This window comes from Plectropomus leopardus, chromosome 1 (assembly GCF_008729295.1).
Source record: "Plectropomus leopardus isolate mb chromosome 1, YSFRI_Pleo_2.0, whole genome shotgun sequence".
NCBI classification, from domain to species: Eukaryota; Metazoa; Chordata; class Actinopteri; order Perciformes; family Serranidae; genus Plectropomus; species Plectropomus leopardus.
This window is the reverse complement of record NC_056463.1, coordinates 20,034,866-20,061,015: the sequence shown is the minus strand read 5'-3', so window position 1 is coordinate 20,061,015 and position 26,150 is coordinate 20,034,866. Positions and strand designations below refer to the sequence as shown.

General features: G+C 38.9%; 1 protein-coding gene across 1 annotated transcript in view; it reads right to left on the bottom strand.

The window, feature by feature from the left end:
- Positions 1 to 4,863: 4,863 nt before the first annotated feature.
- The window catches only part of hnf4b (hepatic nuclear factor 4, beta), a 56,311-nt gene continuing 35,024 nt past the window's right edge, over positions 4,864 to 26,150 (bottom strand). Inside the window, 9 exon segments of the mRNA XM_042487728.1 lie at positions 4,864 to 4,954; positions 4,956 to 5,112; positions 6,464 to 6,652; positions 7,567 to 7,618; positions 7,792 to 7,830; positions 7,833 to 7,946; positions 8,618 to 8,726; positions 10,170 to 10,264; positions 13,908 to 14,075. Of these exon segments, the coding sequence (XP_042343662.1) occupies positions 4,864 to 4,954; positions 4,956 to 5,112; positions 6,464 to 6,652; positions 7,567 to 7,618; positions 7,792 to 7,830; positions 7,833 to 7,946; positions 8,618 to 8,726; positions 10,170 to 10,264; positions 13,908 to 14,075 (1,014 nt within the window).

The following is a 26,150-nucleotide window of genomic DNA, read 5'->3' as shown; positions in this document are numbered from 1 at the left end:
TAGAAAGAAATGACATCTTTGATACAATGAGTTCATTTACAGTAGCGTCTGTACAAAATCAAACTTTGAGCCAACAATAAACAATTCTGAGGCCAAATTACTGGACTATTTAGATTGATCTGATTAAATAAGTACAGTCCCTCACCTCACCCCTTTGCTAATGATTACATTAACAGCACCAATCTTCAACACGGAGGGTTTGATCTGTGTAAACATTGAGATATTAGTTGTCTAATATATACTTTTTTTTCCCCCAACCATTTTTATTCATGGAGGCAGGACAAGTACATGTTCTTATATTTACATATCACAGTATTTTCCCTTTGCAATTACTAGCCTAACTAGCATTGTTTTTCCTTTTTTTCCCTACATTCTCCCTCTCCCCTCCTGATCTCCCAGGCCACAACACTTCATAGCTGCATAAGGGAGAAAAGAACGAAAGAAGACAGAAGGGAGAATAAATAAATACATAAACAAATAAGACTTGTCAGGGAGTTACATATTGTTATGTCGTGGGATTACAGACTGATTACAGAGGCGGTTAAGGATGCCCGATAATATTGGCACGGCATGAGGCCAGCCTTTGTTTGATCTTTCATTTGGTAACCTCCATTTAAAAAAAAAAAAAATGTTTAAAAGCATGATTGTATGAATACAATTTTTGACCCATATAATATTTCATTTAGCTCATAGTATTAAGATTTACTTAATAATTGTTAAAAATGTTGAGACTTTGAGCTCACACCCTTCAGACGCATATTTAGACTTCCAAAGGCCAAGCTTAAAAATTCCTTCATTTCTCAGGCCAGCAAACTATTTAATGTTCATGATGACTGTACAAAGTAGAGTTTATGATTAGATTCCCATACTGGGGGCTGATGATGATGATTTTAGCTGCAGCATACTGTAATTTTCCTGTTGTCACTTGATTCATGTATTTTATCATGAGTTTTGTTCCAGAGTCCATGTGCTGTGTGTCGTCTTTTTACCTGGCTGCAGGACAAATTTTCCCTCAGGCAACATAATGTTTAAGTTAAAGTTAGTTTATTTACTTATTTTGTATTGTACTTTTTTTTAAAGGACCATTGCCAGGTTTGTGCCTTTTGGTTATGTAAAAGAGAAAACGATTTCATGAAGCATTAATTTGTTTACAAAAGGAATGTTTCCAGTCATGTTTTTGTTTCCAAGTTCTCCTCCTACAGAAGGAAATAGTGAAAAGATTTTGGGCTACCTCTTTATCCCCCTCTCCTGCTAATGGTGATTACAGGTCAATACAGATCTCTTGACCTAAATCTCAGACAGAGCTGTGATGAGCAAGCTAAAACCATTAGTTTTCAACTTTTTAATTTTCAGCCAGGAAAATGACATCAAAATTTGGTTGTAGCACATGGAACGGAAAGGATAAGGGCAAAAAATAGAGGAAGTTACAGCTCTGCTAGCTTTTCAAATATGATGAGAAATATGGCCTTTTGCAAATACCTGTAATGCATGGGCAGATTATGAGACAATAGACCCCCAGGCACAGATATGCCAACGGCCCTGACCCCTCTCCTACATATGATAAGACACACGGACTTGTCTATTTGCATTCTTTTTAGGGGTTTGGGATCTATTTGCAGTCATTATGCATCTTTTTGTGGCTTGGTGTCTCTTTCTGGTCATTTTGCATCTCTTTTGGTTGTTCCGTGTCTTTCTTGGTAGTTATTTTTTGTCTCTTTGCAGTTATTTGACTCTCTTTGTGTTCATTTTGAGTCTCTTCCTGGTCAGTAGGTATTACAGTTATTTGTGTGACATTTTGCAGATATAAGGCCAGGGGGGCTTCTGTGACTCTGGGCCCCTGAGCCTGTGCGCATGGTACACCCGTTCAGTAATCCATCCATGCTATCAGCATGCATCGTGTAGGTAGCAGGGAAGCACCTTCCATATGACAGGTCAAAGGTCAATCATAATGGCGAACAAGATAGATGGACATTCTCACACATGGTTGGATTATAAGACAATGAGTCCCTGGGCATATTGTCCTCCTGCGCTTGTGGTCTTTTTAGCAACATTTTTAAGGTTAACTGAACGCTACTGTTAGTAAGTTTAATATTTAATTCATTTTGGAGATGAATGATACTCAATATATACAGCACACGACAAGGAGCCAGTTGGCCCACTGACCATTTACAAAGACAACAAATCCATTCAAACTGGGATTGTTTTTAATGCTTTGAATGTATATAAGGTACCAGAGTGCTTTAAAAAGGTGTCAAAGTAGCGCTTCTTTCTTTAAAAAAAACCCCCAAACTTATTCACTACTGGCCCCCTGTCATTTTACTGAATATCCCTGCTGTAGATGAAAAAAGGCTGTTTAACTTCTTTGCAAAGTTTACTGCCACAATAAATCCACCCTGACCCTCCTCTCCACTAGTATTTTACAAACACTATAATGTACTGTACAAAATATTCTATCCTGTGGTGCGAGTCATATTATATTTTAGCTGTACAACTCATCCTGACCTGATTTGCTGTCCATATTGTTCTCCACAGTGTCCCACTACCACAGCAGTATGTCTTTCTTCTGTTGAGTGGAATTTGGAATTTCTATATGAGGTAATGCTCTGTATGCGGCTGGTAGGAGTGCAAGCCAAGCACATATTGTATATGCCAGTCAGTGAAATGTAAACCTTGAGAAGACTTCCACCATCTGTAGAGAAGCTTTTTTCCCTTTCATTACATTGAACCACTTAGCTTTATGGGATTATATAGTGTTATATAACTTCTTTAAACATCAGAGATTCCTCCACTGATAGAGTTCAAGATAGATGTCACAGACCTGAAACTGTCTTAAATGGAAAGAGAAGACATCACTATTTAGCTGATTTATGCATTTTTTTTTTTTTTATTTTTTTTTTTAAGAAAGCCTGAATGTCTATTCTTCACAAGAAAGGAATTAGCAACCAATAGGTTCTTTAGATTATATCCACTGTTGTAGATATGGTTGCCATTGGCTTCGGGGGGGAATAAAGACTGGATTTCTATCTCTATCATTTTAGGGATTCAGTAATTACATATAAAAACAAACAGAGTAGCTAGAAAGAGAAATGGTTTCATTATGCACACTTTTGTCATCAGGTCATACGCCATCATTGTGGCCCCTCTAGGCTACTGTGCAATTGAGCACCATCATCCCTCATTGCTGTGACTTCATGCTTGACAACTTTCTTGTCATCAAAGTGGACTCTCCATCCACATCCAGTGCCCTTGTATGAAGGTTGCACTGTTAAGAAGGCTTGAGCTCGAGGTCCAGTGAGGATAACTTCTCTTTTATTATGATTGATGCCACTTATGAGATTATTTTTTAATTTAAATCCTCACTGTAGTGAACTGACCCTTGCAATAAAAGCCCAGTTTGGCCACATGGCCATTAAATATAAAGATTTCTACATTCAAACATAACAAACCTTTGACCTTTTGAGTCAAGATTTTTAGTAACAAAGAAAGGTTTGCCTTCCAGGGCCCTGCAAATGTCTTTCTGAGCAGGCTTTGTGTGCCCTCTGCTGGCAGTTTGTGGGGCATTCACTTCAGTGCTATGTCAAACACATAGGAGGGAGTGTTTTATGCTTAGTTATAGCTCAGTGCATGGTTAACCTATGAGCATATGTCAGTAGTTTTATTGTACTCACTTTCCGGATGTAGCTTTTAGTTTTTTATGTATCTTTATGACATGTTGAATGTTGTTAATTCTTTGTTTCATGTGTCCCTGAATAAGATGAAAACTTAAATGTTCTAAATGTTTTGTTTCAAACAAAGAAAAGTTTTTCCCTGGTAGTGGGTGACATGTATGTATGTGACTGGGTGTGTTTATATATTAATCTGCGTTCTGCCTCAAACTCATAACACCCCTCCACTCCTTGGTTAAGTTGTTTTTGTTTTGAGGTGTATGTTTGTGTGGACAAGTGCCTCTGGTATGCTGTGGGCAAACTGGCAGCATTGCAATGTCTGTACACCTCAGTGCCAGTCTGTGGGGGCAGCAGGGAAAACACTTGAAAGAGCTGTGCGAGACAGACTGACATCAGCGATGGCATTTAGCACATGAGGGTTCAATGTTTTTCAGTAAGTTTCAATTTCAAGTAAACAAATGTCACATGAGATGAATGATACTTAATTTCCCGTAAACACAGTAAAAACACAGTTGGACTGGATAACACTTCTGTATGAAATAAAACATCTACATTGTTACTCATTTAAAGGAGCAGTGTGTAAGATTCAGGAGGATCTAGTGGCATCTAGAGGTGAGGATAGCAGATTGCGACCAGCTGAAACTTCTCCCACCTAAAATTCCTTCAATGTTCATTATTCACTGGAAGCCGAATTATCCACGGATGTCTCTTCTTCTCCAAAACAAATGGACCCAGTGATTTAAACCAATAAAAAAATTGAAAAAAATAGTTTCAGATTAAAAAATCTGAAAGTGCTACACACTGGACCTTTGCAAATGAATGCTGCTTAAATGTAGACTGTTCTTTATAGCGAGGCACGTGTTCAAATCTGTTGAAATAGATTGATTTGTGAGTGCTCAAATGTTGAAAGGTGAGAGATGACGGGAGTGAAGTTTTTAGGTGAATCTCTTTGCTCATTTTCCTAGTCTTGAGTCAGGCCATTGCATGACATAAGGCGAGAAGCTTGGGGAGATAATTTTGAGAGGGAGAGCAGATGAATGAACTGAATGTACTGCCAATGGTAGAGCTCAGTGTAAATGTACACTTACATAATGGAAATGTCTTGATTATGATGTTAGCATAAACTCACTGCAGTTCAAAGTTAACATATTCTGCAATATCAGTCCATTTTAATACTTTAGCAATGTCTCCTATGTGTTCACAGTCCCTGTCCTGTTTTTGCTCCCTCTCCCAGCAGCATCTCCTGCAGCAGCAGGATGGCCATTCTGCTTTCGCCCAGCAGCTGTGCAGTGGAGAGTCTCCACCATCTGCCAGGCCGTACTCTGCAGGGGAGGCAGGATCAGCAGGAGCTCCCCAAACCTCCCTTGCTGCTCACAGGTTGTTTCTTGTTGCAGCAGATGGGCCTTGAAATGCAGCTGTCGAACCACCTGAGGACTCTCCAAACCGTCTGACAGTCTGTAAGACAAAGGTAAGGGGACATACACACACACAATGTAAAGAAAAGGCTATGAATGCACTAAAGGAAAGTTTGATCAGGGAAATGTTAACATTAGCAATGAGCGAAATCAGGGCAAAACTTTTTCATGTAGATAAGATCAGTAAAAAATGAATATAATTGTTTAAAGAGTGACAAAGATGTGCAAAAATTCAAAGAAGTGTCTTTTACTGCACCTTGCAGTGATTAATCAGAGTATCAGGGTCATCCATTATGTTGAGATAGTCATTTTGTAGTTGCCAGTCAGATTGCAAGGTATCCTTTTTCTCCATTTAAGATAACAAGTGAAATGACAGATAATGAAATCCTGTTATATTTCTCTGCACTACCCTCACTTCCAGCATCCAGTCTTTCCATGGGCGAGATTGTTTCCCTAAGACTTTAAGTTGTTATTTTTAAATGAAAAAAGAATTTATTTCCAAGCCAAACCAAGCATTTTCATTAAGATGGGGAGAAGAAATAAGGCAGCAAGAAGCTCCTCTCTGGCAGACTGTAGGAAAACAGAACAGGGTAATTTTAGCTTCAGTTCATAAAATGGGATTTAGCTCCTTAGTTACAGGAGAAGAATAATTACTAATGTTTAGAGAGGACATCTTTGTTTTGCTCTGTCAGCCAAAAGGAGATCTGTTGAAATCGAATTTATAATCAACCAGCCAAAGTACAATCAAATTAAAATGAAAATATTTACAAGAACTCATAAACTTTATTTCTCTGAATTAACTTATATTGGATTTGTTTAAAAGACATCAGTGAATTTGCAGAGTATAGTCCTATTTGTGTGCAGACATTAAATACACTTTTATTTAATGGAAAAGCCTTGTTACCCGTTGTGGTAGTCAGACATGAGTTTTGTTTGCAGTGAGAGACAATTAAAAACTTTTTAAAATTTATGATTGAAAAGATGTTTAAATAAAAGCTCTGCAATGATCCCAAGCTTAGTTTTATGGTGTCTATCTTTGTGAGGCTTTGGGGCAGGGTTGAAGTAGTCCAGTCCTGAGGTCCTTTGGTCCTCCCACCTGCCTTTACTGCTCCTGCCTCAAGTAAATGAGCCATTAAGTTCAGCAGGCAGCCACCTGACTGCCAAGGAGCTCACCACATCCTGATATTATGAGAGAATCCTCCCTGAAACCTGCATGAGGCCAGACCACTCAGACTAAACTACAGATGCAAAAGGCCAAGAAAATAAACACAGCCACGAGAAAATCAAAGAAAGTTATTCTACACCTGGTGCAATGGATAAGTTCAAGTGGCAGAAAATAAATTAGAATCCTTATTGATCCTCTCATATAGCGACTGGGGTGACCCGGGGCAAAGAAGACAATAGTTTTGACACAACCAGACTTGTTGTCCAGCTCTCTAAAAGGTTTGACCAGCTCCTCCTGGATTGTTAACGCCAATCTGGACACCTCTACCTCTGCACCTCTCAGGGGGATCACAGAGTCGTTACCTGCTCATTCACCATAAACACATCCATTCATTGGCAAGATGTTTCAGCATCTTCATTCGGCAAGCTTACCATAAATACACACAATACTTAAGGCACAATTAACCCAAAAAACAAACCACATATTTTTCCTCTTACCTGTAGCGTTATTTACCAGCCTTTTTTTGGTGTGAGTTGCCAAGTGTTGGAGACATTGGCTGTAGAGATGTCTGCCTTCTTTTTAATATAATGGAACTAGATGGCACTTGGTTTGTGGTGCTCAAAGCACCAACATAAATAAATAAATAAATGAAATAAAATAATAAAGAAATTGAAAAACTCAACAGCAATGTTGCTTTCCAGAGATCATGACCTGGTCACTTAAGATAATCCACAGACCTTACTGTGAGCAGTTTTGAGAAGGAAGTATTTCTTCTGAACTACACGCACCTTCTTCACTGCGCAGAAGAAGCATGCTTCTACTCATGAATGAGAGGTTCGTGCACGTGACAGCGCGAGATGTAATTATTAACAGCCTTCTCCTCGGCTGAGCTGTAACATTAGCTAGCAGTAGATGCAGTCTTCTGTCTGCGTGATGATACAGCTGGTGGGTGTAGTTTGGTAGAAGGAAAATGGTTCCGACATAAAACTGCTCACAACAAGATCTGTGGATTATCTTCAGTAACTGGGTCATGATTTTTTTTCCACTGCTTTGAACACTGTAACCGGAATGCCATTAAAATCCATTTGTTCAGGAGAAGTCAGACATCTCCATGTCAAATACCTCCAACTCTTGACAAAACAACCTGGATTGACAAGTAGTGCTACAGCTGAGAGAAAAAAAAATATTTTTTTATTTTTGGGTGAATTTCCCTTTAAAACAAATTGTCTCCCTCTGGTGAACTACAAAAAGAGATAATCAGTTGAAAACTTTATCTATCCTACCTAGATGGATGAGATTGCAGCTACATGTAAGAAGCATCTTGCTGCTCACAGGATAAGATGTTTTGCAGAGTGGGTTTGTAACAGAGTTACCTCCACACAGATATGCACAGGCTTTATGCCACATCCAGCTGTAACATGCATGTGGTGAGTAAACCAACGGATCATTCTGAGCTAACAAATGCAAACACTCTGTGAAGCATAGCTAGATAGCTAAGATTACCTTATTCTAAAAAAAATCTTAAGGTATTCAGATCCCTTCATACCCCATCATCGATGTGGCTACAGAACTCTGGGATGTGTTTTTTGTGTGGTCCACCAGCAGGAGGAGTTGCTGCTTCATGGACTTGAACACATCTCCCATGCAGGCTGTCTTCTTGGTGTTGATGTCATGACTCCTAGGTGAGACCAGAGCTGGGAACTGAGAGCAGCAAAGCATAATGTGAGTTCACAGTGGGATCAGGTGATACTGCAATGTGGGAATGAACCTTTGAGAAGGTGTGTGAGTGTGTATGTGTGGAGGGAGATAAATAGGGGGATGAGGAAGGTGATGATGCCTCTAGGTGTAAGAGTACTTTGGTACTATAAGAGCTGTGAAGGTTAATGCGAGACAAGGCATGTAGAGGAGGTTTTTCATGGACCTGTGGTGAACATGGCTGGATGGAGATCATGTGATGATCAATTTAAAAAAACATCTCAGCAGCATATGCTGTAGTGGCTCATTTGCCAATCATCTAATTTATTTCCATGCGTCCCTTTTACATGGAAAAGCATATCTGGTTGTTATTATGCATTTGAAGCTGATTGAACATCGGCACACAATCCCAGACCAAGTGGTGCAATTAAATGGGCTATGATTAGATGAGGTCCCTCGGCTATTTTGTCATTTCTAAGAAATAACTGAATCCAACCTACAGCGAAAGCCTCCACAGAATTTAATAACTGCCTGTCTAAAGTGTATCTCATATCTCCATCTCTCGTCCTCAGGTACATGATTTCCAGAAACAGGGAAGGGATTCTTGTGTGAGAAATATAAGCGTCAGTTTCTGTCGCAGAACTTTGTATCTGAGATCTTAAGCAACTGCATGTAACCTGTTGCACACCGGCCTCTGCCCGCAGAAGCAAGCTGATGGACAGAGTGCCCACTTCCTGTCCTTTGGCTGTGTGACTGCTGGTGCTGCCTCTCTCAGTCTGAACAGCTGGAGATTAAAGGAAAGGAAAACCATCAGGTAACTTCTTGGCTTCTCCAGACTTCATCTCTGCTCTTCACTTTTCTACTTACATGCCAGTGTTAGCCGGGTCAATTGTTGCAGAAATTACAGAGAAAATCCTCTTTTTTTTCTAGGAGTCTCCTTCTATTTGGAGATTCGAATGTATCTTCAGTATATTCAGAGAATTTACTGAAGTGCAACTCAGTTTTATACAAAGCATGTAGTAAGGCGTCCACGCTCCGTCTCGCTCAACAACGCTCAACAAAGGGTCAACAACATTGATGACCCCTGTTAGGCATCTTGTTTTGTTTAGCACTTTGGGCTGCACATTTCATGGAAAGATGCAGCCCAAAGTGTTAAACAAAATAAAACAAGTTATTATCATTATGACAAATGCTGTAATCAAAAAGTACAATATATTTACTAGATATTTTATAATACTGATGGAAAGAATCTTTATTTGATATATCCTGATTTGATATTCTGACGTTGACAGCAGTTTCTTACATCTGCTCCTAACAATAAAAAGTGGGCGTGGGTGCCTGGATGCTTGATGGTGTGGATTATGTTTAGTGGAGGATATGTCATCACTTGTTGATGACCCAACTGCGAGTGCCATTAGAAACAGAGCAATGTGGATGACTAATTCCAATATGGCTCTACAAAGTCAGACAACAGGGCCGAGTGTCAGAGTAATCAGTCATCAGAGCTGTCCTCTCAGCAACCAATCAGGAGCGTATTAATCAAACTAGAGGAGGAGAAAGGAGCGGGACGCACCCTCTGTGCTTCACTGACATGGTCCTGCATCACAATGTCCCAAATGAATCTTCTGTGGAACATCAGGAGTAAACAGTTTCAGCAAGTGTGCTCAGAGGCAAAGTACAAAACGACTGGCTGCCCGAGGAGTCTTGTTTAATGCTTTACTTGTGTGTTTTTACTGCAGCTGTACCCCTGGCTTCATTTGAAAGTGATATTACAGCATGTTGTGCAAACCAGGCAAATTAGTGAAGTAAACATTTAAATAAGTACCCCTGGCCTTCCCTTCAGGGGGTTATGAGCAACATCTTTCCAGAAATCTGCACTGCAAATATTTGCCTATGCTCATCCGTGTTAATTATTTATGTAGAGACTATTCATGGGTCCTCTGATCGCATCTCATTCTCCTTGCTTATCTGTGTGAATAAATGGACAATGAGGTGTTAACGCTGCACATAAACACAGTCATTATTGCTCAAGAAAGACACAACAATATTTTCCCTCTATTAAACCACTCCTGGTCCCCTTGTTAGTTTTCCCAGAAGTCATGACATGTTTTAAATACGAATGGCGAAATTAAACCATTGGAGGTTCTTGTGGTTTTATTTAATTTTAAAAATGTAAGTACCAAAGGTGCATTATACTGAATATGATAAGGAAGCTGCTTAAGAATTTCCTCCTTTCTCATTCCAGCCTTGAAACAATGATGTAGTCTGCAGTAACGACATTGGTTCCTTCTGTCTTTGTCAACAATACACAATACACACTTAACCTGAAAAAAGGTGCAGTGTTTGTACTCTAATGCACACACTGTAGATCCTCTTACTCAGCATTGCACTTATTGTCTTACTAACTATGTAAAGTTTTTAAAACATGAGCTTTGCGTGACATCTAGCTCACCTGGTGGATTCTGTGACCCATATAAGCTGAGTCCTTGGCTGTGCGTCATAGCCTCTTTGTCATCCTCTTCGAGTCACTCTCCAGCTGTCTATATGCTGATAAAAATATTGGGCTTGATTTACTTAAAAAAATGAAGGCAACTTATGCATATTATTATGTAGATCAAGCAGGACTGGTCTTTGTATGATCTACTTAATCTTTTGTATAGAAGAAAAACATTTTTCAAGAAAAGTCAACTTAATTTTTAGGAGTAAATACAACTTAAATTTACTCAAAACTGTAAATGTAAATTTAATTAAAGAAAACTAAAGCCCTCAAAATGATCTTTAAAAAGAAGATCAAAAGCTATGCAGCAAAGCCAAATCTATTGTCATATTTCCCTACACATTTTTCTATGTTCTGTCCCAAAACACAGTGCCTACATTACCCATGATGCAACTTGACCTTTGGCCACTAGCAGCAGCTGATGTAGCCTCAAACCACTCAGCTCAAGCAAAAATGAAGAGCAGGCTACAGAGGACTGGTAAGCTCACCTTTTTCCAACCAATCAATCGGTTTTGTTTTAACTTGTAGTCTTTAGACCAAACAAAGTGACAAAACTTGAAGCAATTTATCAGACTTCACACAGCTCCCTCTGGAGCCACAAAAGACTATATAACTGTTTTCACATATATAGTACTCCCCAATGCCTGTAAACAGACTTTGATGTGTGACATTGGTGGAGTTCTCCTTTAATTTTTGAATGAATGAATAAATCTCTTTTATTCTCATTACGCAAATGTACAATGAAACTCCGTTTGGCCTCTCTCAATACCAATAAATAGACATTAAAAAACACACATCAAAAGTAAAAAGTAAGAAATACATAAATAGTAAGAAATAAATAAATGAATAAATAGAAGGCAGTAACGGTAGTGCATGTATGACTGTCTGTTATGGTGGGAGTGGGACAATGGAGGCCACAGCTCTGGGATAAAAGCTTTCTCTTAGTCTGTTTGTCTTGGCTTTGATTGACAAACAGACTGAGAAACAGAGGAGGAAGAAAATTACACACTTTAATTATTCTGAGGTTGAGGCATTAATCTATTAATATTGTATAGGAACATTTACAAGTAGTGATCTCTCACCTCACTGTGCACTCAGGCACACTTTGAATGCAAGTTTGGACATGATAGAATCTGATGGCTCAGTCACCTGTGGACAGTAAGGCCCACAGCTATATCTCACCATGGATTTAGAGTCCTCTGTCATTATATCTATGTTATTGTTTCCATGCCTGGACTGGTCACAGTGACAAGGACCTTCAAGTTGTGGTTCTTTCGCTAGGTGAAATTTGTGATCAGTCTTACAATGGGTGATAACTTTAACACCACAGAATAATTGTTTAATAACTGTGTTTTTATTTGTTTGAAAACAACCAAAACTAAGAATTGTTGTGTTTTCGTTAATCTAGAATGAGCTGTTTATATCTACATAGGGACCAGGTCCTTGTCCATGGAGATTGCCACATTGCATTGCCATATTTGTACTGTAGCCCAGAAAGGACAAACCAAACACTGGCTGTAGACAGAGCCATTCTTGTTTTTGCCTTGGCCACCATAGTTACCATCCCTTCCGCAATGAGGAGTATCAGAAAAACATAGATTTATTTTCATTTTATTCCATCTAATTTAATTAATTAATTAATTTATTGGTGAGACTGCTTTATTCTGTGTTTTTATTAACAGGTCAGTGTTTTTTTTGGACATCTGCTGACAATTTGGCTCTTGGTAAAAATCTCCTGAACATCTCGATCTTGATTTATCAGAGAAAACTGGCAAGCACACATTAGCAGGTGCTGTGTTACTGACCTGTCTCTGATGAACCAAGCAGTGTCAGAGAAACACTGATTTTTAATGTGAAGCTACTCTATTCTGTGCTTTTTTAAGTCCACATGTCTGTTTGTTTTGGGGATCAGGAGACCTCTGCTGATAATTTGACTTCAGCTAAAAAAAACCCTGAATGTTTGGATGAGAAAAAAGCCCACATTAAGTTATCAGAGAAAAAGTTAAGCAAACATTAGCAGGCTCTGGGCCATGGGCCCATCTGCAACATGCCAAACAACATCAGAAAAACACAGATCTTAATGTGAAACTGTTCTATTTCTTAATGTATTTAACTGTTCCGGTCTACATGTGTCTTGTGGATTTGGAGTTAAGGCTTATGACTGTGTCTCTCTGGGAGTCCTGTGGGGGTACTGCAAGATTATGGAGTACCAGGGTCACTGCTGCGAGCCATCTGGTCCCTGTATAACCAACATGAGAGCTGTGTCTGCGTACTTGCCGTGAAGTCGAACAAGTTAGCCTCCACCAGGGTTGTCCCTTGTCCTTGATCCTGTTTGTGATTTTCATGGACAGATTGTCAAGGTGCAGCTGGAGGGAGGAAGGGGTCCGGTTTGGGGATCTCACGATTCCATCTCTGCTTTTCGCAGATGGTGTGGTTCTGTTGGCTTCATCACACCGTGACCTTCAGCATGCACTGGGGCAGTTTGCAGTCGAGTGTGAAGCGATGAGATTCAGCACCTCCAAATCTGAGGCCATGGGTCTCTGCCGGAAAGCGGTGGTTTGTCCCCTCTGGATGGGGGGAGAGTTGCTGCCCCAAGCGAAGAAGTTCAAGTATCTGGCTGTCTTGTTCATGAGTGAGGGTAAACCAGAGTGTGAGATGGACAGGCAGTTTGGCACGGCATCTGCAGTGATGCTGGTCCTCCACCAGACTGTTGTGGTGAAGAAGGAGCTGAGCTGGAAGGCAAAGCTCTCGATTTACCAGTCCATCTATGTTCCAACCCTCACCTAACGTCATGAGCTCTGGGTAGTTACCAAACGAATGAGATCCCGGATAGAAGCGGCAGAGTTTCCTCCGTAGGGTGGCTGGGCTCAGCCTTAGAGATAGGGTGAGGAGCTTGGACATCCGGGAGGAGCTCGGAGTAGAGCCACTTTACCTTTGCGTCGAAAGGGGCCAGTTGAGGTGGTTGGGGCATCTGATCAGGATGCCTACTGGGCGCCTCCTATGTGAGGTGTTCCAGGCACCGGTAGGAGGCCCTGAGGCAGACCCAGAACACACTGGAGGGATTACATGTCTCATCTGGCCTGGGAACGCCTCGGGGTCCCCCAGGAGGAGCTGGAAAGCGTTGCTAGGGAGAAGGACTTCTGGAATGTTCTGCTCTGCCTGTTGCCCTCTCGACCCAGCCCCGGATAAGCGGAAGAAAATTTATGAATGGATGGATGTTGTTAATCAGTTTTAATCACCTGGTGCATTTGTTTTGGAGAGAGACCTTTGCAGATAATTTGGCTCCCAGCAAAACTGACTTGAACAATGAATGCTGAAGAAATTTTTAACTGGTTGCAACCTGCCTACCTCCCCACCACTAGATGCCACTAAATGACACTAAATCTGACAACCTGGACCTTTAAGATATAAAATTAATACAGTGTAGTTGAATTCTGATCTGTTGTACTGTGGAGGTTCGGTGCAAAAACTCTACAGTTGTAAGTGTGGTTGTTGTGAATCCTTCTCCTAAAGAATCTCTTGAAGCCAATACAGCTGGATGCACCATAATGTTTACCTGCGGCCCTATCTGCTTAAATGTAACACAGAGTCCAACTTCCATTGGGATGTGACAGTGATGAGGTGGGTGCTGACACTGTCTGTCAATGAAAAAAAATGAATAAAAAATACAGTACACAGTGAAAATGGAAAAAAGTTTGAAAAGGAAACAAGTGATAGACATTAGCATTGTAAGGCAGTGCGGTTCTCTATGACCTTTAAGACATGGACCTCTTTTATTTGGTTGCTAATGAATAAGTAAATACCTCTGAGTCTAATCTAATAAGCCCCACAAGCATGTGAGACCGATCACATAGCTGAGAGAACATCAGCTTTGTTAAGAGCAGACAGGCACCTTGACAGAAACGATCATTCATGATCCCTTTCATCAACCAAGGTACATAATGAATCTTATCCCACTAGCAGAAATAACCTTGTACATGGACAGAACTTTGCAGCAAGGTGTTGACTGAGAAGTTACAGCCCCTTAGGAATCAGCACTGTTTCATAGGTCTGGCAGGAGCTGTGGTGATCATAATAAAAGCAGGGTTATAGGCAGAGATATCACTGCTCTATGTGGCTGCCAGTGCCATAGGCCTCAGAGGAGCACTGCTACTTATTACTCAAGAGGAACAGGAAACTCCCCATTTAATTAAAGCAGTCAGAGGTCAGCAGCAAGCCAAAGTCCACTACTCTCCTCTGGCTAATTTTACATTCAGTGCTCTTTAAATTTATTCTCCCCCTCTATGTTACTCTAAATTGCATCCTGCCAGTGTTTGATTGCTGCAGGATTGTCTCTCTTAAAAGCACTGACCGTCAAATACACATTCATGGCACAGTGTTCCTGCGCTGATGCTCGTACTGTACAGACCGCAGGCTATAATGTATGTAAATTGCATATTTAGTTTAGGGAGATGAAGCAGCTAGGGATTACAATTTAACAAGGAAAATGCTTTCTGTGGTCAAAGATCAGTTAGATTGAATTAAGAGATTAGAATACATTTGCCTTGCAGTTATCTGGATTTGAAGAGCGGTCTGTTGGTAAAGCTTCTTCATTTAAAGTGGCAAGGAAAAGGGCCTGATTCAACTCAGCTGAGCCCTAATTATAACGATGACAGAGGATAAGATTATGGATGAAATAAGATCAGAATGTAAACTAATGCAGACTGCTAAAATGATGAGTCGAAGGACAGAAAATTAATCTGCAACTACTTTGATTATTGATTTAAATTTGATTTAAATTAGTTCTTGAGCAAGAATGCCAAATATTACCTATTTCCAGCCTCTCAGCTGTTATTTTATTAAAACAAATAATAAGTTTAGAAAAAATCATTAGATAAATCAATTATCAATTACAGCTCTAAAGTAATGTATTTCCAACATAGTTCTCTTGTCCCTCTAAATATTAAGAACATGCATTTGTCCATTCCAACCCAGTCTCACTCCTAATTAGTCAAATACTGATGCTTAGTAAGTGGCCCTCACATCTAACAGTGATGCACCAAGGCAGTGTGTGACACACCAGGTGGCGGCATTTTGTGACACTCCCGGCAGCTACCGTAGTGTAAAGTGCAATAAAGTCTGCATAGGGCAGGTGAGACAGGCGGTGGATCAGTCAAACAAACTCAGGACTTTCACCCATGAGCCTGCTGTTCATGTCCTGTGTGAAACCAAAAGACAGTTATTTTAATGTGTATGCGTAGTATACTTGCTGCTGACATATGTCGCATGACGTTACATTACGTTTATCAAACATACTTATCCAAGGATGTTAACCTAAAAACAAAGTAAAGTAAATTTTGACTTGAAGCCGAAATTTTGACTTGACAGTCTGCCATAAATTTGTCCTTTGTCCTTCATTGTTTTGTTGTCAAACTTTTCTTGTGGGAGGGCCCAAAATCAAAACCTACACAATTGATTGCATTTCTCCAATATCTGCATTGTGTGGAGTGACAGTGTTGACACGCAGGAGGCTAGAGTGATCTAGATGAAGTAGTTTTCATCATACCTCTCTCACTGGTCCATAGTATCACCATCATGTTGTGTAAATGTTCAATTTCTGTGCTGCAATGGGTGTTCCTCTACAGATATAGCTGTGAAAAACATGCGACTTACATGCAATATATTCATGAGTAGTTCATTTCATCAGAGAGATAAATGTCATCAAAAAACTGAAAGACAAGTCCAAAGGTGGCATGCTGGGATGTCTAATCGAATTTTAGCTTCAAATTTACACAGTATTCTCTTACCTTGGACAATCAATATGGCACAGTTGAGTGATATAGCACAAACAAACACAGTGGGAGACTCTTTATAATACTACAGACAATGCCTGATTAACCTTACCTTTAGTTTTAAGGTAAGGGATACTGTACAATACCATCGCAGGGGGTGTAGGTGACATTTACTTACACTGTATCACTGTTTTTAGTTTCCATAGTGTTGATAAAGAGTATTTTACTTTCATGATGGAGAGGAACTTCATTCCATTTTACACCTTTGCCCATGAAGCATACCATCATGTCTTTGGTGTTATCGATCAGCACTGGAGTTCAACTAAATGTTTCCAATAAAGGTAATCCATACCTCTTTAAATGAGTTAAAACTGGTATTTAGGATAGTTTGGCTGTCTGTTCAAGTCATTACGGCTTTGCAAAACTATTTACTGTTATAAATGCCATGTTGCATTTGAGTAATGCAAATTTAATCTATAAAAAACAGTTTAAATAGTATTCATTGTTTTTGTGGTAAAGAGAGTAAAATCCATGGCATAAACATTATGGTCAAATTTAAGAAGAAACATTAGATACATTGTGCTGTAGATGTGTGTATTATGGACAGAGTTTTGAAAAGTGAAAGACAGGCATAAAGGTGAATGTAGTGGTCATACCTTTTTTTTTTTTTTTTTTTTTTTACAAATTATTACAAATTATATGTCAGACCACATATGAGCTTTCCCAGTACTGATATCCATCATACTTTGGTGTAATGGGATTTCCTGGGTGAGTAGCACTCCTTCCTTGAATGTCACGCTAGGCCGCAGGTCAGACCTCCCCTGGCAGTGGCTCGCACACTCAGGCTTTGTTTAGGTGATTGATAGATCACCAAAACCTCAAAGAGGTATGAGGGCTGCAGAATAGGCATCTGTGCTCCATCAGATTCTATCAGGAAAGGGTTAAAAATGACTTTTGAATATTGAGTGTCTGAATCTAAAAACCTCCAACCACCTTCAAAATAAAATATATATGTTATAGGCTTACATGAATGTATAACTATAAACTACAACTGTTTTTAACTCTTAAACTTTTGTTTCCCCCTTTTAAACTCTGAACAATTTGTTTTGATTGAATATTATTTTAATCAGTTGCTAATCAAGCTGGTAGCCTACATTTAATTCTGTCTATCTGTTTTAATTGGTTCCCTCTGTGGATGAGGAAATCAGTCACAGTTAAACATCAGTCAGGATAAATGGTAAAACAAGATTTTCTGTGTCCACTAGGGGGAGATAGAGTCCAACATATCTGGCCAAATCTGCCTCACTTTGAAGCTGTGCAAAAGCCAAAGCACACTAAAGCACGGCAATGCCAAGGTATGTATGAAACACTTTCATTGCTAAAATGTATTTGATATTTACTTGAGTGTTCCCAAACAACAGTGGCTTTTTGCCTTTCTATGCTGCAAAACCAAAAAATGTCATAACCCATATAACTTTTTATTTTTGTTAGTTATTTTGTTTGTTTTGTTTATGTTAGCATTCATTTTATAATACCAATTGATGTGCTGTGGAGTTATTTAAAACATATGATGAAGATGTGCTGGCATGATCATAATACTTTGTCCTAATTTTAACATTTTAATTTATAAAGTCACCTCACAGCAAGCTCTGCATTTTGGTAAAAATTCTCCAGAAACCTTAAGTGTTTAACCCAAGTTACAAAATGTAGATCTTTTCTGTACATAACAGAAAGAAATGCTAATGATGATGAAGATTATACTACACAACTACACAACAAGCTACACTGCAACAACTACCAGCTACAAACAACTACAAAATAACAATGCAATTTCATTTTGTTTTATTGGGTAAAAATTACACTTTCAAAACCTGCAATTTGAGTAAAAAGCAAAGCTACATGTTTTGTATTCCCCATGAAATGCAGTTTAAAAATACAGAAGCGGACACTCATAAAGACTAGTATATTTATACACAGAGCAAAGTCCTTTGTCTAGTAATTTATCACACCTCAGGAAAAAAATTTCAGTCTCTTCTAAGGCCGTCTCTCCTGCCCTGACATACTGTCTGCTCGGCAATCTCTGGGCTCTGACCAGCTCCAAGTGTGACCCTCAGTCACATAAATAATTTATACTTTCCAGAATTACAATAGAAACAAAAGACAGGAGAGGTGCCTAAGAGATACAGGTTAGAAAACAGTAAATGAATGAAATGAAATATTCTGCAAATGTCTGCTCTTTAGATAAGAGCATTTTCTGTGGAGCATTTCCCCAGTCCAAACAAGGTCTGACACATTTGTCTCAGTGAATTTGATTAATAAAGTTAGATCTCAAATCTCCACCTGAATACCAATGTAATGATAAACCCTCAAAGATTAATATGATGTAGAGTGGAAAAAAATTAAGCCTTTGGAGTTTCATTCAAAAATGGGGGGAGAGTAAAACAAAGCAGCAAGAATTGGTCATAAAAGCATGGTAAGCGCATGATTTAGTGGGGCGATAAAGAGTGGAAAGGTGGCCATTCATCATGGAGGCTAGCTCACCAGGAGAGGGCCTGTCACCAACACCAGCAGGTCTGGGAGGCATTTGGGTGGAGAGAGAGAGAGAGAGAGAGAGAGAGAGACTCCAGTTGCTCCTACAACCTGTTTGCCCTGATGTCTTTTCCAGATGGACACATACAGACCTCAGATGGGTGACCAGCGCTTTGTCTTTGCCGCTCCGCAACTCCATTGTCACAGCAATGTTGAGGGATGGATGTTGTTAACTGCAAAGTAGAGGACCAGACATAAGAAGGCTTGAGCCAGATGATGGGAACCCAAGAAGCTTTACTGTGGTAAATCCAGATTACACTGTAACAAAACAGGGGAATAATGAAAACACTGACCCTCATCAATGAACTGCAAATGTCTCTGGGAAAAGATCCAGATTTGGCTTGCACCAAATTGCAATCTATGAGCCCCCAACGACAAAACAACTAAGGACAAAACATTAAAAATACATAGCCTTTAACAGAATCATTTGTTATAAATAAACCAAACTGAATTTTTATTGTCTTTTTATCTATTCTATTTATTTTTATTTATGTTTTAATTGTTTTATTTTGTGGTTTTATTGCTTTTGTTGTTTTTTTGGTCTTTTGGTCTCTTTGCTTTGCCTGTCAAAGCACTTTGTAAACTCTGTTTTTAAAGATGCTATATAAATAAAGTTATTATTATTATGATTATTATTATTGGTATTATCATTATTATTATTATTATTATTGAAAGAGATACCTTGGGTGACTTGAGGCCCCATGAAGCATTAATACTTCCTCTCAACACATGCTGTTGCCTTCGTGTTTCTGGGTATATTGTGCTGAAGTAACTAGGTTAATGAGAACCACACAAGCAAATCTGTGTGTTCGGCTATTTATGTATCTCCCATGAATGTCATATTTCTGTCTTTTCACTCAGATACACATCAAGCCAGTTTGGCAAGTTCCAGATAGAAGTGACTGTGTTTTTTATGCTCTGTGTTATTTTTGAGGTTAAGGTAAGGTAAGGTATGGTTTACTTTATTGTCTCACAGGGAAAGCCGCTGCATCATACAACATAGACATGCACATATAGTCATACACATAGTGATACATAGGCTACAAACACTCACCATGATGTACCTAAATTCCTTAATTCCGTAAATAATAAAAGTTATAAAAACAATAGTTCCATTTAAAACCAGATAAAATTAAGCTAATTAAAAATAGTGAAGCACAACAACATAAAATTAACTAATTTCAAACAGTAAATAAATAATCAGGTTGAATTACAAACAAACACAATTTCTTGTTTGTTGAGCCTAGTTTTTGGACTTTCTATTCCTGTTGAATATTATATTTCTGTTTACAGTTTCCGTGTTTTTCCAAAGAAATGACCAAATTGTTCTGTATGAGAGCATGAAACAAAATAAATGTTATGCATTTATTTTATCAGAATATTTAGGCTATACACATATATTTCAATTATTATTATTATTATTATTATTTTAAAATCTTTTTTTACATCCGAAACCTATTTATAGAGCTTCATTTTCAGCAAGCAAAGAGGGACGTCACTTCCGGCTGCTATCTGCCTTAATTGAAACAACCGCAACTTTTCAAAGACGCCAAAAGTCTGTGATGTGCAGCAGAAGGAGCAGCTTTTGTTTCAGCAGCAAAGCGGGAGAGGCAACCCTAAAAAATGACCTCAACGCAGCGGTAAGTGTTGTCAAACGAGCCGCGAGGTTTTTCAAAGTTTAGTTTGGGACACCTGCCCAACACTGAAGGCCATGACGCTACTAAACGTTAGCAGGTGAAGCGCGAGGTAAACCCTGAGCAGACACTTAGCAAGCTAACACATACAACGCTTAAGTTTTAAAGACCAATACATTTGCTTGAAGAGTGAAAAACCTGCCAAGACTTCCATTAATTATCAGATAATACTGTGGGATAATTGTTAATGTTGCATTTTGTGATGGATGTGTTGGATAGTTTGGCAATTTCTAGCTAGCTCGTTGTCAGTCGCATGGCCTTGATAAAAATCAAGTGGAGTCAAAATCGGCTTTATTGGTAAACCAAGTCTGTAGATGCACATACAGGGAGTTTGACTGTTTTTGTTACTCACTGTAGCCTATACAGAAGTAAACATACAAATCAATAACAGTGAAGCATAACAAAGGTAAACACAGACCTTGGATTACTATAAACATTTGACTAGAATGTGCAGATATAAATATATAAAAACCCCATCTATCTATCTTTCTGTTTGCACAATGGGATTTTAAACAGAAGGGCCTAGTACAGTAGTACAGTGGTGCAGAGTGAGTAAACATGTGGTAGGTGACAGTATGTAGAGTATATGCTGCAATGCTTATATTTATTTTTTATGTTTTTGTTGTCAAGTGGTCAAACTTGGGTTATACAGCTTTTATCACTTAAAACAAAAGAAAAAAAGAGATTAGCTGTGTCCTAAAGGGATAAATAAAGGAACATTTAAGTGAGTTCTCTGTATCTTCAAAGTGCTGTGGGGGGAAAAAGGTCCATGCTGTCTGTTGTTCAGTAGACTTAATTTTTTTTCCAAAACTTTTTGAGGGCAACAAAAGATCAGCTCAGACTTCAGGAAGGCACTGTATTTGGCCAAGAAATGGTCTGGCACATAACCACATGAACAACAACAAAATGTAGCTTTTACACTTTGATATTAATGCTCTTTCATATCAGGAACCTGCACCTGGATTTGAAAAACACTTGATCTCAGAGTACATTTAGTTTGGTTACTGTGAAGTCTTTATGCTGTATGCCCTTCTGGGTCTGAGTCAGCTGAAAAAGGTGGTCTCACGTATGGTTCATGTGTTCTCTAGTACAATAGTAACAGCTATTTAATGTGACTACAAGGGGTTTTGACTCTTATGAAACGGTCTCAGTATGATACTGATGCCTTTGGTTTATGTTCATGAACTATTTTGCAGGTTTAAGTTTCTTTTTCTCTTTGATATGATAAAACAAGTTAGTGAAATCAAAGTGCTTTAGTGTGGTGGCTCCTAAAGTCAGAGCTGTGATAATGATTATACCCTTACATATCATTTTAGAGTCTCAAGGTCATGGTGTCACTATGACCTTGAGCGCTGTAGATTCAGTGAGTAGAGTTATGTGGGTTGAAAAAAAACTGCTAACAGAAGTTAAAGAATGGCTCAAGTGGAGAACCCCTTCTGCCTGTTTCCTTGTCAGAACTGATAAAGCAAATCTGTGCTTGGCCTTCTCAAGATACTTTCATATGCCACCCATCTGTTATAGGAACTTTTTTTTGGTTATGTAAACAGGAAATCCAACAACCTAAAAAGTGTTGGGGCTTTGTATGTCAGGGTTAATAATAGTTTAAAGCTGTATCTTAGTGTATTTGCTGTTTCTAAAGTGTCAGTGGGGAAAGTATGATTTGAGTACCGAATTTTTATTTTATTTTTTGACGTCCGAGTGTGTCCATAAAAATAAAAGAAAAACATACAGGGTACTGTTAAGAATGATTTAGAAAATAAAAAATCCTTTTTCCCAAGTTCGTCTGTGAACCAGCGTTTTAATTAAAACCACTTGTTCCCAAACCTGTACTTAATGTTTCCCATTAGTCATGTTTGGGGGATTACAGACAGCACCAATGAAAGTCAAAGATTAAATGGAAAATGCAGATGTGCGAACAGTGCGGCCTGTTTTATAGCAATCACAGCTTTTTAGTAATTTAAAAAAATTAACTGGCAGTGACAAGGTTCCTTAAGTCCACTTACAAATAAACATGACGTTCTTCGGAAAGAGAAAAATCTGGAAGAGGTTTCTTGGTTGCAGGTCAGCAGGGGAGCTCCTCAAGGAAGTTTAAAGATTTCTCAGAAAACATTTGATCCTTTTCTGTCACATTATCATCACTGCTCAGTAAAACCTGAAGTGGTCAGGTTACTAACTAATCCGTGCATTTCACTTATGAATTTATTATAATGGAAGCTTGGCTTATGTGACTGTTTATTTTAAAATATTCTAAGGCGAAACGGTACGAGTCGAGTTTTCAGAGAAAAACTTTCATATGGGATGCAAATGCACTAAAAATGCTCCTCTTATCAGGTTTAATATCTTGTCTGCATGCATTGTGAATTGTTGGTGCCCCCTTGATCCAAAGATAGTGCCCCTGTCATTCAAGCCCTGTAGATTCTTCCTCAAATGTCTCAATACAGAAAAAAGGGCAGACTGAATAGCCTCTGGCCCTTACTCATTTCCTACTGCCCTCTGCTCAAATACCATATCCTCACTGGTAGAGGGTCACCTTTTTTAAAAAGCATGCCATAATTAGGTCGCCCATGCACCTTAGCAATATGTCTTTAAATATGCACTCCTTATTTGATCTTTCAGAGATGCTTCTTTTTTAAACTTAACACTCACAGTGTGGTTTAGCATTTAAAATGCAGTGAAGAGTATAATTCAACTAAAGCAGAAGATAAAAACACTTTCGTAGCCTGTGTTTTGATGAGAGACTGTGAAAGAAGTGAGGGATAGAAGAGTTGTTAATTTTTATACTCCATCCAGCTCCAAAGTAAGGGAAGGCAATGATCAGTAATGAGTTTGGCTGTTGGCCCAGTATGATTATTAAGAATGGCTACTGATAACAACACACACAGCATGAATTATATCATGGCACTGGCATTTGTAATCACATCTTTGCTTTTCCCTGCTCTCTTTCCATTTGTGAATTAGCACCATGTCAGCTGTCCTGCAGACCTTCAGAGAGAGAAGAGAGGGGAGAGAGAAAAAAGAAAAGAAACGACTGTGTCAGGGTTTCAAAACCAGGTATGAAAGTAACTTTTTTTTTTTTTTGCTTTTCAAGATTTTGGCATATTTATGGGGCATTGCCGTCTGAGCAGGCCATGTAATGTTATTTGCAAAAAGCACACATTGTTCACATCAAGCTTACAAAAGCTGAGGGCACAGCCATGTGATCATGACCATGCAGCTGAGGGGCCAAGCTTACGTGAAGCAAATGGGATCTAGCATTTGTGAGAGCTCCACACAATTAATAATGGAACCAGGTTATGAAATTTTTTTTAGGAACATTACTTGTCCTAAAGCTTTGTGTTAAGCAGCCTAAGGCACCCACACAATGCTGAACTAGAGAGGCATGATATGATGCAATTGCTCAGTCTATCAAAACACTTGCTCAGTGAGAGGAGAGAGGGAACAAACCTCAGTGAGTTGTGTGAAGTAATGATAAAAAATGTACCTCTGATGCCTTCTGGGCCCCCAAAAGATGTTATACACGTGACTGTAAATGTGCCTGCGTCATCACATTATTTTCCGTACTCAGTCAGTAGTGATGCAGTGTTTTTCTTCAGGTTTAAAACCAACCTGGTTTCACGCTCAACTCGTCAAATGCCAGCGTGTGGCCAGCAGAGCCTTGTGTGAGACACTGATCAGGCACAGAGGCACACTTTAGTGGTGGTATGAGATGCATCAGCCAGGGGCAGTTTTGACTCTCCGGGTGTCACTGTAGCATAAAGAGCAAGAAAATCTGAATAGGTGTTCTTGCTGTACATTCAAATCCCTTCAGTGATGAAAATTAAACACATAAAATAAATAATAAATAGAGTAGCAGTGGAGGTGGATTGGTCAAACGAACTCCAGACTGTAATCTGGGATTCTGCTGTTTGTGCCCCATGTAAAACCAAAAGTCTAGCAAGGTATTTCATTAATAACGTACTGTGCTAGTGTGTGAAGCATAGTATGCTAATGATGTATGTTGCATGATATGGGACATTATACTACCTTACAAACAAATGTACTTTTTCTAAGGTAAACCATGTTTTTTCCTAAATGTAACATTTTTTTGTTGCCTAAATCTATCCATGTTCTTTTGTCGGATAACCTAACCACTTACCTTTGATGCCTAAACCTAAGAAAATATACCCAAAAACATGTTTTTTAACCTAAAGTTCTCAGTTTATTTTGAAAAATACTGCATGTATTTGATGGGCAGAAACGTTTTATATTGAAAAGACAATGCATGTAATAACCGTACATTGGCACGCTGTCCCTGAATGAAGGAGGGCTACACAGCGTGTCATATTTTGATGTGTATGGCCACGGACCAAGTGTGGTATTTGACCAGTTGGGAGTGAAAATGTGTTGTTGGAATTTTTTTTTTTAATATCTAAAACTTGATTGATAAATTAATATATTTTTTAACATTTATTAAAACAGGTTTCTTGACAGTAAGTCTCACACAATTTTATGTACACATATTGCACTGGTATAGGAGTAAATAAATAACAGCAAAGGATGTAGACTGCTCCAAGCATGACACTATCACTACAGTCTAAATGGGGGATGCCAAGCCACATTTGTAAGTGACATCAAGTGACAGAGAGCAAACATGGGCCCAAATTGATACCCAGTAACGCAGTTCTAGTGAAACAGTCCATAAGGCAGGTTAAACATATCTTTAGCATCAGCCCAGGTTATCCGTTCAAGTGCTTACAAGATGTTTACTCTTCTAAGTACAATGTAACAAAAGGCCATCTTTCTAAATAGCTGTCTGTCTTGAGTTGTAGTCTCTTGGTTGTGTTTTCCATACAGTTCACAGCCTCAAGTCTGTAAATCCATTGACGTTGAGGGTGGGGCTTGAGCCAATTTATAGTAATAATTTTATCAACTATTAACACAAGAGTTTTGCTCCTATATAATTTGTTTTTCTCCAAACAGCTTATAGATATATTGCCTAAAATCAACTGATGTGGTTCAAATAGCCTTCAAATGATTTTTAAAAAAACAAAAATTGCTCCATGCAAAAATAACGTAACATTTAGAGATCCCGGATAAGCACCAAACATTGTAATTCTAACATCATGTTAGAGTATTTCAATCTGTTAAAGTGATGCCATGTTATACAATATCTGTGAATGCTCAGATGGAAAGCTAGAGGCCTGTATTGTCCCGACTATAGAAGGGTAACCACTGACTCTTGAGGCTGAGTCAGACAAAAATGTGGTGTGCTTTTACTCTGCTCGGCCAAATGTGAAATAAATAAAAAGAAAGGAAAATGGCTGCTCTCTTGGCTGTACCCTTGGTCCCTTGCTCTTTGTTAAAACCATATCTCTGCTGCTCCATTGCCCCCAGCTACATTAAATCCCATTAAATTCACCTTCATTAAAGCAGTCCTCTCTACTCCTTGCAGCAGCCCTGGTGCGGGCCTCTCAAGGACAGAGCAGTAATGAGGGTGGACTGGATTTAACCTTGAAGAGTACAGGTTTTCATTTCCAAATCAATAACTTATGGTTCAAAACTGCCACTAGATCCAGGCTATAATTTTCAAGCATTAATTGTGTGGATTATGTTTCTCTAGCAGTGAGAAGGTATTTAATTTTAAGCTGCTGTGTAGATATTGCATTTATCATTTAATTTA